This window comes from Macrobrachium nipponense, chromosome 25 (genome assembly GCF_015104395.2).
Source record: "Macrobrachium nipponense isolate FS-2020 chromosome 25, ASM1510439v2, whole genome shotgun sequence".
NCBI lineage: Eukaryota > Metazoa > Arthropoda > Malacostraca > Decapoda > Palaemonidae > Macrobrachium > Macrobrachium nipponense.
In genome coordinates, this window is record NC_087214.1 from 33,131,702 (window position 1) to 33,146,316 (window position 14,615).

The 14,615-nt window shown below is 39.0% G+C and overlaps 1 protein-coding gene across 1 annotated transcript in view; it reads left to right on the top strand.

Annotated features, from left to right (window-relative positions):
* The window catches only part of LOC135199324 (uncharacterized), a 36,731-nt gene extending 27,197 nt beyond the window's left edge, over positions 1-9,534 (top strand). Inside the window, exons 4-5 of the mRNA XM_064227238.1 lie at positions 6,815-6,922; positions 7,621-9,534. Coding sequence (XP_064083308.1) covers positions 6,815-6,922; positions 7,621-8,997 — 1,485 coding nt within the window. The 3' untranslated portion in view covers positions 8,998-9,534. The remainder of the gene's footprint in view (positions 1-6,814; positions 6,923-7,620) is intronic.
* Positions 9,535-14,615: the final 5,081 nt, after the last annotated feature.

The following is a 14,615-nucleotide window of genomic DNA, read 5'->3' on the forward strand; positions in this document are numbered from 1 at the left end:
TCTTGTTCTTCTTCTTCGTCCTCAAACTATTTGTACATTCAATCTTGATTTAATAACATTGTCTATCCATGGTAGACATGTTGAGCAAAAAATTCTTTGTGTCTTTTCTCATATCTTGCATTACCTCAGCACTGTGGATGGGTCGGAATGTTGCATGCAGCACATTTTCTGATTAGGTTTTGTGATTAACTATGCTATACCACACCTTACACAGTTTACATGCTTTTGGCATTCTTTTTCCTAATGCATCAATTAGGATATTCACAAGGTTCACTTTATTCATTTTCTTTGTCGGAATATGTTGGTTTATGTATATTTTCTTTATGAGTCTCTTGACCACTTGGATTTTATTTGGAACTTCTTCAATTATTTTCAAGATGTTTTCATTTGATTTGTTCCAGTTTGAAGGATTGTATCCTTCTAATATATCTATGAATGATTTTGTATCTTTTTGGTTAGGACTGTTGCTGATTTCATAGATCAGAAATGCCAGTTCCCTTCTGCTACCTCATCGTATTGCGAATTCTGCCAAGCAAGCTAAATCTCGCCATTTTTTTCCGCAGTGGAGCTTACTGCCACTTGTTCTGATTTTACAGATTCACTTGATAAACTAACTTAGAAGACGCTTTATCCTACTATTTCCACACTAATCTTATCACCGATAGTTCACGAACACTTCTAGATATTTCTCAAATTCTAGACGTATGTTAAACTTGTGATATTTGTTGATTAATCTGACTTCACGCGGGTACGTCTCACCAAGCAAGATGACTACTACGACGAGAGAGAGAGAGAGAGAGAGAGATTTTAAAGTTTTGATAATTTATGAATGAGAGAGAGAGAGAGAGAGAGAGAGAGAAAGTTTTGATAATTTATGTATGAGAGAGAGAGAGAGAGAGAGAGAGAGAGAGAGAGAATAAGAAACGGAAAAAATCAGAAAAAAGGCAAAAATAGAGAGAGAGAGAGAGAGAGAGAGAGAGAGAGAGAGATAAAGACAGAGATAGAAAACGACAGAAAAAAGGCAAAAAGAGAGAGAGAGAGAGAGAGAGAGAGAGAGAGAGAGAGAGAGAGAGAGAGAGAATTTGTGCATCATCACGGTGAATATCTCATTAAAAAAAAAAAAACACACTCACACATACACACGCACGCGCCCAGACGCGCGCAAACGAATTGGCGCTAACCACCAATTATTGACAGGTAACTACCGTCAGTGATTTCAGAGCGAAGTAAATCGAACAAAAAGGCGACGTTATTTGATTCTCTCTCTCTCTCTCTCTCTCTCTCTCTCTTTTACCTTGACTATCACCCTTCCATGATTAATGACCGCTGACCGCTGGCGGTCGGGGTGCGGTAAGCCTGAACAGCTAGAATTAGCGGTCGAAGTTATTTGAGCCGTGACCCTGGGAGATATAATAATAATAATAGTAATAATAATAATACTGAATAAGAAGAGTCAGAGACAGAAACAGAGAGGAAATTACAAGGAGTTACAAGGATTAGGATGTCTCAAAGACTTGTCAGTCCATCCTAAGAGGAGACGACATCGTGTGCTCACTTATCTCTAGGAGCAGGTTTTACTGTTCATTCACAGCATCCTCCTAATGATTTTGTCTAGCTTTCTTTTCAACTCTTCCACACTGTTGATGTTTATAACTGCTTTCTAGTGGCAGTTTATTCCAACTGTCACATATCTTGTATGTGAAGAAGTTCGTACAATGGGATGTGTTGTATCTCTTCAGTTCTAGTTTCCATCCATTATTTCTTGTCTGGTTTTCGTTTAATGTAAAGAGTTACTGTCTACTTTTGTTATGCCTTTCAGTATATTGAATGTTTCTATTAGTTGTCCTCGCAATCGTCGTGTTTCTAAGCCATACATGCTCAGGTCAGGCTCTCTAGTCGTCTTCGGTAACCTATTTGCCTGACGGACAGAGAGAGAGAGAGAGAGAGAGAGAATATCACAGACCTTTCAAAAGTGAAAAAGATCCAGCCATCTTAAAAGGGACACAAATTCAAATGCCAGTAGTTATAGTCGTGACAGGACCACCACCCAATACCCAGTGACCCCGTTTGACCTCTCGTCCTGGGCAAGCTCGTTGGTGCATGCTGTGTGCGACCTAGCCTAGCCCCGCCCTCTTGCGGGGCACCAAACGCCCATGAATGGGCGGGAGGGTATATTTGCCGAATTCTTTTTTCCAGACCGTTTCGAATATCGTGTCAAGGACGCCCACCGAACTGGTATGTTCGTAAACTTACACGAAAATGTAAGTTTATGAAAATAAGATTCTCTCTCTCTCTCTCTCTCTCTCTCTCTCTCTATATATATATATTATATGTGATATATATGATATATATATATATATTCTATAAATATATATACGTATATATATAAAACGTATTATAGATATATATATATATATATATATATATATATATATATATATATAGTATATATATATATATATAGATATATATATATATATAGAGAGAGAGAGAGAGATATTAAGAGATAGATAGATAGAGAGAGAGAGAGATACGAAAACTGCCGAATCATAATCATTATTTCTATTTGCGTCGTATTTCCATTACGAGATATTCTGGGAGGGCGCGTTTTGGATAGCGGGGGTCGCTTAGGGTCAGCTGTTGTGACCCCTGACCCAAATTAGGCCATATTTTTGTGCGAAGTGTTGGGTCGTTTCTTTGCAAAATATAAAATACAATAAAATTTAATCTTATGACTTGTCTTTTATAAACAATAATATTTTAAGTCCATAGAATATTTCATAGGTTTGTTTGTTTTGCTGTTTTTTTAATTTTTATTTATTTATCTTATTATTTTATTTGGTTGTTAGAAAAGTCGTGACAATCCCTAACCTCTAGTACTGTTTCTCTCTCTCTCTCTCTCTCTCTCTCTCTCTCTCTCTCTCTCATCTTCTCAGCAACAGTGTTGAAGAGTTTAAAAGAAAGCTAGACAGAATCATTAGGACAATGTAAATACATAGTAAAACCTGCTCCTAGAGATAAGTGAGCACACGATGTCTCCTCGGATGGACTAACAATTCTTTGAGACATCCTAATCCTTGTAACTCTTCTTAGAATAGCTGTTTCACCCAGCATCCGTCATATATGACCGCAGACCTCAAGCATGAAGGTCGTCTTCTGTAGCAACCCCTTACCTTCTTCTTCTTCTTCTTTTTTTTTGCGACATGTGTTCTCTCTCTCTCTCTCTCTTTCTCTCTCAAAGTCCATTACGAGATGTAGCTTGCAATAGACACCACCACCCACTCTCTCTCTCTCTCTCTCTCTCTCTCTCTCTCTCTCTCTCTCCTTTCTTATGTACGATTCTCGCAGCAACTATGAATGAAGAAACTGAGGAAAGGAAAACTGAATTTTAGTCATACCTCATCTTGGGATAGTCAGATTGTCCTTTGTTCTCTATTCGGTGGTCAAGAAATCATCGAAGATAAAGGCATTGAAATACTTTTAATCGACTTTTTAATTCAATTTACAAATGATATATCTATCGACTGTGATTTTCGCACGAAATGGGACTTTATTCAAACCTTTGAAATCCACAGATGAAGAAATAAAAGAAGACTTATCCAACCGACGTACGATATCAAGCAATAACGCAAACAAAAACAGTTGCCAGCGTCCACCATTCCACATCGCTTGCCGCGTGCCTTTCGAGCGATATTTTTAGGGTGTAACGTAACCGTTATGCAAAAGGAAAGGCGATAAAGAACGTAGGAAAAAATAAAAAAAAGAAGTGTTGCGTACCGTTATTCGGCGGGGTTTCCACGGAAAGAGAGAGAAAGATAGAGACAGAAAAGACAACCAAAAGTTTGTAATTAGTGGCATTATTTTGTCGAACGCCCTTGGCAACTTCTTTGTTTACCTTTCTTCTTCTTCTTCTTGAAATGTCACAGACGCGAAGTCTACCATTTCGTTTTTGGTATTCTTTTTTATCTTCCCGTAATTCCTTTTTTTTAACCTGTATGCTGTATTACTATAACTATAAGTATAAATACATTAAAGTATTGCATACTTATAAAAATACATAAATAGCTAGAATGCGCTAGACATTTAGACTATATAAATATATATATTTTGGCCAACCGCTGCCAGTACGTAAGCATTGCTTAATCAGCCACGCCGTGATCAAAGTCTTGACCTCTCTCTCTCTCTCCTTAGGGGTTTCAGCGAACCCAATTCACTTTCTAAAATGATGTATTTTAAGGAACAATGTACCAAACTACTCTCTCTCTCTCTCTCTCTCTCTCTCAGGAGAAAGCACTGCCCCCTTTCCACACATTGTTCGAGTACTTTAATTGCGCATGCGTTTTCATACGTCATACGTACGTAAGTACTCGCAAACACACGCTCGAGTTACTATATGAACCAGCAGCAGCCATCAGCCAGTTCATGACCTTGTGGTTGTGGTTAGAGTTGAGGAAACACACATGGGGACTTCGGGCGAGGAAGATGAGGAATGAGGATGAGGGGGGGAGGAGTTGAAGACCTAATGGCCACGGTTAGAGTCTTGGGTTGGTGCTTGTCTGATATTACAAGGAGTTACAAGGATTAGGGTGTCTTAAAAACTTGTTTTTAGTCCATCCTAAGAGGAGACATCTGTGCTCGCTTATCTCTAGGAGCAGGTTTTACTGTGTATTTAGTGTCCTCCTAATGATTTTGTCTAGCTTTCTTTTAAACTCTTCCACACTGTTGCTGTTGACAATTTCTTTCTGGTGGCAGTTTATTCCATATGTCACGTATCTCGTATGTAAAGTTTTCCCACAATGGGATGTGTTGTCTCTTCAGCTCTAGTTTCCATCCATTATTTCTTGTCTGGTTTTCGTTTAACGTAAATAGGTTACTGTCTACTTTTGTTGTTATGCCTTTCAGCATTTTAAATGTTTCTATTAGTTGTCCTCTCAATCGTCGTGTTTCTAAGCCATAGCCTATATGTTCAGGCTCTCTAGTCGTCTTCGACAACCTATTTGCCTGATGGATAGAATTAATTTTGTAGCTCTTGCTTGCACTCCTTCTAATCTATTTATGTCCTTTCTTAGTGTTGGTGACCAAAACTGTACTGCATATTCAAGATGAGGTGTAACTATTGATGTGTAGAGCTGCAGCACCGTTTCCTTGTTTCTGTATCTGAACTGCCTCTTTATGTATCCCTCTAGCTTCTGTGCCTTCTTTTCTGCACTGTTTTGTGGATTTTAAATTCTTGGTTATGATTCCAGTTTCATCTTCTTGTTCTACACTATTTGTCATTCCCAAGCAGCGTGTAGTTGGCAAGAGTGTTGTTTTTTCCTATTTATAACACTTTACACTTATCCAAGTTAAAAGACATTTGCCATCTTTTTTACCACTCTATTTTCTTTAGATAATTTCTTAAACTTTCCACTGTATCTGGTTCTGCTGCATTTACACCTAGTTTGGTGTCGTCTGCAAATTTGGCTATCCTGCTGGTTAAGCCTACACCAATGTCATTAATGTAAATAAAAAACAAGAGCGGGCCAAGGACAGAACCCTGGGGAACTCCGATGTTACATCTGCCCATTCTGATTCTTCACCATATATTACGACTCTGTTTTCTATAAGTCTTCGACCGAGTCTGCTGTTTCTCCTACAATTCCTAAAGCTCTAACTTTTGCCATCAGTTTCTTGTGTGGAACTTTGTAAAGGCCTTTTGGAAATCTAAGTAGAGTATATCTATTGCTCCACTACTGTCGTAAATACCAAGCATGTTATGGAAAAATTCCAAGAGGTTTGATAGGCAGGACCTGTTTTGTCTGAAACCGTGTTGGCTGTTTAACAACAAGTTGTTTCTATCAATGTGATCCACAATTTGATCTGTAATTATGGACTCAGAAATCTTGCAAACGACCGACGTGAGACAGATTGGTCGATAATTATTTATTTATACAAATGAGGCGAATTTGGAAGTACGACTACGAGAAATTTAGGCGAGAGAGAGAGAGAGAGAGAGAGAGAGAGAGAGAGAGAGAGAGAGAGAGAGAGAGAGGCTGCAATAAAGCATGATATCAAGTCAAAATGAAAGCAGTGTTAGACAATGGAGACAAAATTACGGTTCAGTGATATAACTTCCTCCAATTCTTGCAAGCGCATTTCATTGTTCGTTGTGGGCAAAGGCTAACTCGCTTATCGAGGGTAATAATAATTGTGAAACGAAGACTTTTTTTTATTTTGGTATAGAGTGCTCAAGTCAGGCCCAAGACCGGATAAAGAACGGCGTCAACATTATTACAAAAATAATCGAGTACCAATTCTCACTTGCTAAGATGGCGCCCGCATGGCTGCGAGTTAAGTCTTTGTCTACTCATTGTAGTTCAGTATAAACTTCATTCCCGTCTGCATGTCTGAGAGAGAGAGAGAGACCTCGGTTTTTAGGCGTCACGTTGAACTCTCTTTGTCCCGCTATAGTGTGAACTTGACCTCTTGTATGTCGCTTGTTTGTGTTCTTGAATTTTGCAGAAGGAACAAAGGGGTGGTTGCCCAAGAATTCGACAAAGTACAAAGACAAAAATCTCTTTCGCACTCAACGCAGACAAGAGAGAGAGAGAGAGAGAGAGAGATTTCACATTTGACCAATGTGATGTTACATAGTTCCACAGACAACGCATCAATTGATTAGGTCTAAATTATTCTAAAAATAAATCATATTCCCCGAAGTGAAATAGTTTAAAACCCGATGCTAAATTACGATGTTACAAAATACTTTCAAAATACAAAGGAAAACATTTATAATATTGGATATGGCGGATAATATTTCAATTTTTTTCTACAGATTTTCGACCAGTACAAATATGGTTACAGCGTGGCGTCCAAAGACACCGGGAATTATCACGCGAGATCGGAGGCCAGAGACGGAGAGACAGTCAGTGGGTCTTACAAGGTAAATATATAGATATAATCTTCACTCTGTCATTTGAGTCAAATAAGTATATATATATATATATATATCTATATATATATATATATATATATATATTATATATATATATATATATATATATATATATATATATATATATATATATATATATAACACTATCGCTACAGAAGCAAGAATCAGACATTAACAAAATAGGCCTAAATGAAGCCGCGCCTTTCAGAACAAAATATGGCAGCTTTGCAGATGTGCGTGCGTAGAATTTTTCACCACTTTGCCACCTTTTGAAACAATGGTGTCTCATTTTTTGCACTAATATTATGTTATGACGATGGTAATATATTAAATTTTCCATTAATATACGTTGGCGAATACGCAATATTCAGTTTTATACCATCAGACGAACTTAATATTGCACCGTAGTATTTGAGTAGAAAATACTCTTTTTGCACCAATATTACACCTTACCAAATGTATATAAACTCTGGACTATAGTAACAGAACCTTTAAAATAAACTTTAGAAATACAACTCTCCTACAATTTTGCTCTCTTAAGAAACATAAAATAGAATTTTTTATGCCGTACAGATTCAATTGTCCCAATAGTCAAGTGCCCTAAAGTACGACTGCTTGGTTTTGGCACCAATTTACAAAAAAAATATGTATAGTACCCCTTTCCGGATCCCATTTTCTCCTGGCAGGTGGCCCTCCCTGACGGACGCGTCCAAATAGTGACCTACGTAGCGGACGACAACGGATTCAGAGCAGACGTCAACTACGAAGGAGAGGCCGTTGACCAAACCTCCCATTCTCCGCCCTCTGGGGCATCTGCTTCCTCATTCTCCCCTTCAGAAACTCACCCGGGAGGGCGTCCTGAGGACGGACGTCCGCCCTTCCGCCAGCACGCGATCGCCGAGGACCATTTTGACGAAGACCGCCATGATTTTCACCACGACCTGCACCAGCAGAGGCCCAGAGCATCTGCAGCAGATATCCAGCCACAACTCCATCCTACGCGCCTACTCCCGCGTCCAGTGGTTCATCCCCCACAACGACCTTTCGAGAAGCCCGTCACACTCGTCCCTGACCTGGAGGACGACCTGACGCCCACCCAGGCGCCTAGGCCGATCAACCAGAACCTGAGGTTCCACGACGCCGTTCACGTCTCCACGCCTTCGCCCAATCCTTTCCGACTGGTGGTGGAGAAGTCCCGTGCTTCGACTTACGCCCCTCCGATTCACAGCGCCACCATCAGCGCTTTCAGGAGCGCCATGATCCTCCATAACGCAAGGGAACTCACCACGCCTACGTCTACTACGACAAGGGCGCGTGACGTAAGCGCGTTCACTCAGAGTTACGAGGCTGGCGAAAGGCACACAACCACCACCACGCCTCCTTCTGTGACTTTCAAACCGCTTTCAGGAAGCCACGAACAGGACAACTCGCTCCTGTCCACGACCCCACCGCCAACCCTGAAGCTCAGACCGGCCTTTTCCCACAATAACTTCTATCGGCCGTCGGGCACAACCCCAAGACCCCCCGTCACACAGCCTCCAAAATCAGAGACGACCAACGCCCACACCATGAGACCTCCCCATTCCCCAACAGACGCCCCTGATGAGACTTCGGGCATCTACCACTACCATTCACACGACGACGATCCGAGAGAGGGCGAAACGACCCTGTATAACCCAGATCCCAAATCGACGGCCTTTATCCACGCCCTTGGCAGGACCCACGCCGTGCCCATCCTCCTGCCGGTTGACCGTCGGAGGGAGCGCGCGCCTGCTCCAGCGCACCACCGACCGCCGCCGATCGTGACGACTTCCACCCCTAGGACCTACTACCTCAACACTCCAGCGGTCGTGTTCCCCAGCCACGGGCGATCTACCCCAGCACCCGCCCAGGTGGTGAGGATGATAAGGGTGACGCCAGCGCCCCCATTGCAGTACGCTTCGGAGGAAGGGGTCGAAATCATAAGGGGCGACGCCCTCAGGAGACGCCTGACTCTCAAAGTCCCCGAGCCACACGAAACGGATATTTATCCGACGCCTCGGCCTAGAATCATGATACTTTAATAGAGGCAAGTATACTTATTAGGCTTAGTGGTCCTTCTTTGCACTTTCCTTTGGAAGTGTAAAAGTGAATTAAGTCTGGTTATAGACTCCTGATGTCTTTAGAGACAACTCCATCGATATTTTCTTAATCCAAATCCATTTACGAAGACTGTATATCTTTTTTTTTTCATCTAGTTAATCTAATAGTTTGCTTTACCCTAGAGAAACTAAGTTTGAAATTCGAAAATATCTATTATAATGTCAAATGTCGAATTTTTACGTTACGTAGCAGTAGGACCTATGGCGACGTTTTATGAAAAAAACGGATACCACACAGCTTACATGATTAAGCAGATTCCGGTACCACTTTCCAATAGACTTTACTCTTGTCAGTGTTCTTTCATCTTTTTTTCTTTTGTAAATAATTTTTTCCACAGCTGAGAAGTGAACGTTAATAGAAGCTATTTTTTATACTCTCTTATTTGTTTGAGATGTTCAGAAACATATTTTTGTATCGTATTATCTTGATGTGACCGAGAATAAAAGGTTGTATACAAACGAGGTTCTTGATTTACCCTAAAAAACAATGTTTTTCAATCTCCAACCCCCACCTTTTTTTGTGCCCATGGCCCACTGTTGGCATCCCTGAATACTCAACGGCCATAATATTGGGTATGTCTTTTTTTGCTTGTTTATTTTGCTCTTCATTATTTCTAGATTTTTCAGCTTTTAAAATATTTTTTTAAGATGTCCGTGGCGTTGTTCCCTTTGGAAGTGGCGTACAAAACCACTATGCTAATAGGTGTCATAAAAGGGTTAATGTATCAGAGCCATAAACATGGCTGCCAAAATAATCTTTTGAAAGAGGCTTAATTTACTGTCTTTGTAAATGACATAGAGTCTTCGAGACCAAGTCAATTTGTTGGCACATCTTATAAAGGGCCCAATAGACGTTACGATCGCCGGATCCGGTTATCTGAATCGGAAGTAAATCTCACTGTCTATGGGGTTATCGTTCGACCAAAAGTGGGCGTAGTCCGTCGGCCTCTCCGACCAACTCGCAACCTGACTTTGCCAGGTTCGTGGCATCCGATTTAGTTCAGGTGGCCGGAGGCCTCCACGTCTATGGCGTGATCTGAAGAGTTTATTGAACGTTGTAGGAGAGCGAAATTAGGCTTATGGTTATATATATATATATATATATATATATATATATATATATATATATATAATGCCTGTGTGTGTGTTGCATCTTGCATAGTCTAATGGCATATACGGTAGTTTAGTATACAGTAGGTTTATGATCCATTAATGCAGAATAGGCGCTTAAATCTACGGTTCTGCAGCCAAGGAAGTGAAGTGTACAATTTTCAACTCTTGTACCCAAAATTTTTAGTTTAATTTTAGTTTAAACATGGAACACTAAAATATTATTGATTATTTATTGTGTCATAAAACTTTTCATTTTTATTTTATGTATGGAAAATAACAATGTAATTTAAACAATAGTACTATGCGCACACACACCAAGTATATATACACACACACACACACACACACACACACACACATATATATATATATATATATATATATATATATATATAATATATATATATATATATTGTGACGAAGTGGCGTGAGTATCTGGGTCTGGATACCATTAATACTTGGTGCATGAAATAGTCAAATATCTGTGTCTGGACACCATTAATATTTGTTAACCCAAATTGCCAAGTATCTGGTTACTACACTACCATTGGTACTTGCTAAGTACAAGAGACCCTTTTATTCCTGGGTCTGGGACACCCTTTGTACTTAGGGCACAGTTCGTTCGAGTACCTGGATTGTTACTTACCTCACTACAGACACAGACACCTGACCCTTCATCACAAATACTAAACGACTGAATACTCTAAAGGTAAGAGTGATCCCTTTTTTCTAACTGAACAGTCAAGAAAACAATCAGTCTAAGTTCATTAAAATATGTGTGAGGTAATCTTAATTAAAGGGTATCACTCGTGCAAATTCACATTAAGTATTTCCCTGATTCTGTTTCATTTGTGGGAAACGTCACAATTATCACTCTATATTTCTACCTAAACAAAATAAAATATATACTGATGGTTAAAATAAAATACTCGTATAAATTTTAAATACAAAATTTTATTTCTAAATTCAAAATTTATAAGTGAAATTCACAATCTCAGGGAAATTGTTATTATTTGAAAACAAAAGTTTAATTCTTGAATTAATTATTAAGCAAAATTAAATCAAAGTTTATCAAGAAAATTAATTAAATTAAATCATAAAGCAATAATTAAATTTGAAATTAAATTCAATTAAGTGCAAGTTAATTCACAAGTGTAAGATTCAAAATGTACACAATAGAATATTATTCAAACTAATTAAAACAAAATAAAGACAATGCAATGCAGAAAAACATAATGCATAATATGAAAACAATTAAAGCATTGACAGTACACACACTAAACATATAAAAATGGAATATGTCAAAAGAACAAAGCAAAAGATAAATGTTTAGAAATGATAAAACCTTGAAGTGCACTTCACAACATTTGTAAAAATACCTTATACACAGCTGCAGCTCCAATGAAAAGGCCTGTTACAATTTTACACTTTTTCACTATTTTCGTGGCGCCTTCACAAAAACCAATAGCTACAAAACTATGTTCAGATTCCACAAACAACACATATATTACTAAGAATTATATAAAAATGAGTGACCAGCTCGTTACGTTAAGTTACTGAAACAGCCTTGCAACCGAGCGAGAGAGAGAGAGTCAGATTTTGAGAAAGAGAGAGAGAGAGAGAGAGCAATGTTCAACTCTCTATGTCCGCCGCTGAGTCTTTCAAGAGAATGAATAAGGTTCTCTCACCCCATAAGCGTATGGGCGATTAGTATCTAGTTCAAGATCAAAACATATTACGTCATCTCTATAGGAATAGCTAATACAAGGCTTCTTTGACTGCGTTCACATATACCTATGAATAAGGCTCCCTTGTTCCTTCACAGGCTCGACCGCGATGTTAAAAAAACTAGCTTAGCTCATCTATTTTCCAGGGGTTGGATAACATTGCGGCTTGGGGGTCTTACGCTTGTTTGCGCCGATAAAGAAATCACCTAGCTAAGACATTCTCAAAGTGCGAATACGACTCCCTTCAAAAGGCTTATGAGCTTTCACTCTCTGTGTGTCTTACGTACTTCAAAATGAAAAATGGATCACTTAAGGCATGTTATCTTTAAATTTGGAAAATCTGAACACAGAAGTAAACATTTCATACCATGATACACAAGTTCTGATGTGAATTAATCATATTACCACAATTATAATTGCATTCCAAACTTACATTATAAGATTCCTCCCCCCAGAAGATTAGTTATTCCGGGGTTGAATCCAACGATTCACAACGGGATAAATAATCGGCAACTACATTGTTCTTACCAGATATGTACTCAACCTTTATATTATACTGTTGCAAGCACTAAGACCATCTGGTCAGTCTTTGATTATGCTTTTTCATCCGCTGTATGAATGACAGGGGATTGTGATCAGACAACACTAAAACTTCTTCATTCCTAGGTCTGTTCACATACACTTCAAACTTTTTCAATGCTGTGATTAAGGCTAGAGTTTCCTTTTCAATAGTTGCATAGTTTTTTCTGATGCCTTTTCAGTTTCGAAGACAGGAAACACACAGGGTGTAGAAGGTTATTTTCATCATCTTGAAGTAGAACAGCTCCAATTCCACAATCAGAGGCATCAACTTGTATCACAAATTCTTATTAAGTCTGGAGCTTGAAGCACGGGTCTTGAAGTTAAAATGGCTTTTACCTTCTCAAAGGATCTTGACATTCTGGAGTCCAGACAAACTTAAGCTTTGGGACTAGTTAAGTCTGTTCAAGGGAGCTACTACGGCTGAGAAATTTGGACAGAAACGACGATAGAATCCAGCCATGCCCAAAAATCTTTGTAGTTGCTTCTTAGTACTAGTAGGGGGGGTAGCCTTACGGATACCTTCCACATTAGCATTCACCGGAGCGAGAAGGCCTTTTCTAACTTCAAACCCAAGGTACTGAACAGTCGCCTTCCCAAACTCACTCTTCTCTAGGTTGACTGTTAGTCCTGCCTCTTGTAGTTTCTTGAAAACTTTCTTCAGGATCTGCAGATGTTCTTCCCACGTTGTAGAGTAAATGACTATGTCATCAAGGTATACACCTACTCCCTCTATAGATCCTAGCAGTTGATCCATCACTCGCTGAAATGTGGCTGGTGCATTCATCAGACCAAATGGCAATACAGTATACTGATACAATCCAAAAGCTGACAGCAACTTTGCATTTTCATCTAAGGGTATCTGATAATATCCCTTCAATAAGTCTATCTTGGAAACAAACTTGGCTTGCCCAATATTATCAAGTAACTGATCTATAAGAGGCAAGGGCTAATTGTCAGCCATACTTATGGAATTCAGTTTCCTATAATCAGTACACATCCTAAAGGAGCCATCAGGTTTCTTCACTAACACACATGGAGAACTGAAGTGACTTGAACTGGGTTCTGCTAATCCATGTTGCAGAAAATACTGAACTTCTTTCTTCAGAACATCTCGATGATAAGGCGATAAGCGATAAGCTCTTTGCTTGAACGATTTTCCATCTTCTTGGATCTTGATTTCATGTTTGGTCAGATTAGTACGTCTGGGTACATCTGCAAAAATCTCTGTGAAGCTTCTAATCACTTCACTCAATTCCTCACCTTGTTCAACATTAAGATGTTTCAGTTTATCCTCCAAATTTTCCAAAATTGAAGAATTATTCATCTTGCTTTCAGCTCCCAATTCATAGCCGTCATCGTCTTCTGTAGATGAAGTTGTCTGTATTATCAACACAGTTTCAGTTCTAGTTTCTGAGAAGTAAGGTTTCAAAAGGTTCACATGTATCTTCCTCTGTCGTTTTCTTCTTTCTGGAGTTTCAATCACATAAGTTCTATCACTTAACTTCTCAATTATCCTGTAGGGACCTTGAAATTTATTGGTAAGGGGAAATCTCTTGACTGGCAGAAACACTAACACTTGTTGACCAACCCTAAAACTTCTTAGCTTAGTCTTTCTGTCATAGTTCCTTTTTCATTTTCTCTGACTCATTTTCAAATTTTCTAAAGAGAATTTTCTAATCTCTTCAACCTTTTCCCTTAAGTTCTTCACATACTCTCCTTGGATTTCCTCTTTATTTTCTACCCAATTTTCTGCAAGAATCTTCAAAGGTTCTCTCACTTCTCTTCCAAAAATCATCTCATTGGGTGAACATCCCATGCTTTCTTGATAAGCATTCCTAACTTCAAATAACATTTAAGGGTAAACCAAACATCCATTCTCTTCCTGACTCAGAACAATACTTTGTCAGCATACTTTTCAATGTCTGGTGGAACCTTTCCAAGGCACCTTGAGTTTCTGGATGATAAGCAGTTGATAACTGTTGTTTCACCCCCTAATAAGTTCATCACCTCCTGGAATAACTTGGAAGTAAAGTTCGTTCCTCTATCACTTTTGTACAATTTTCTGGTATACCAAACTTTGAGAAAAAACTCCAATAGTTTTCTCAGCAACTATCTTGG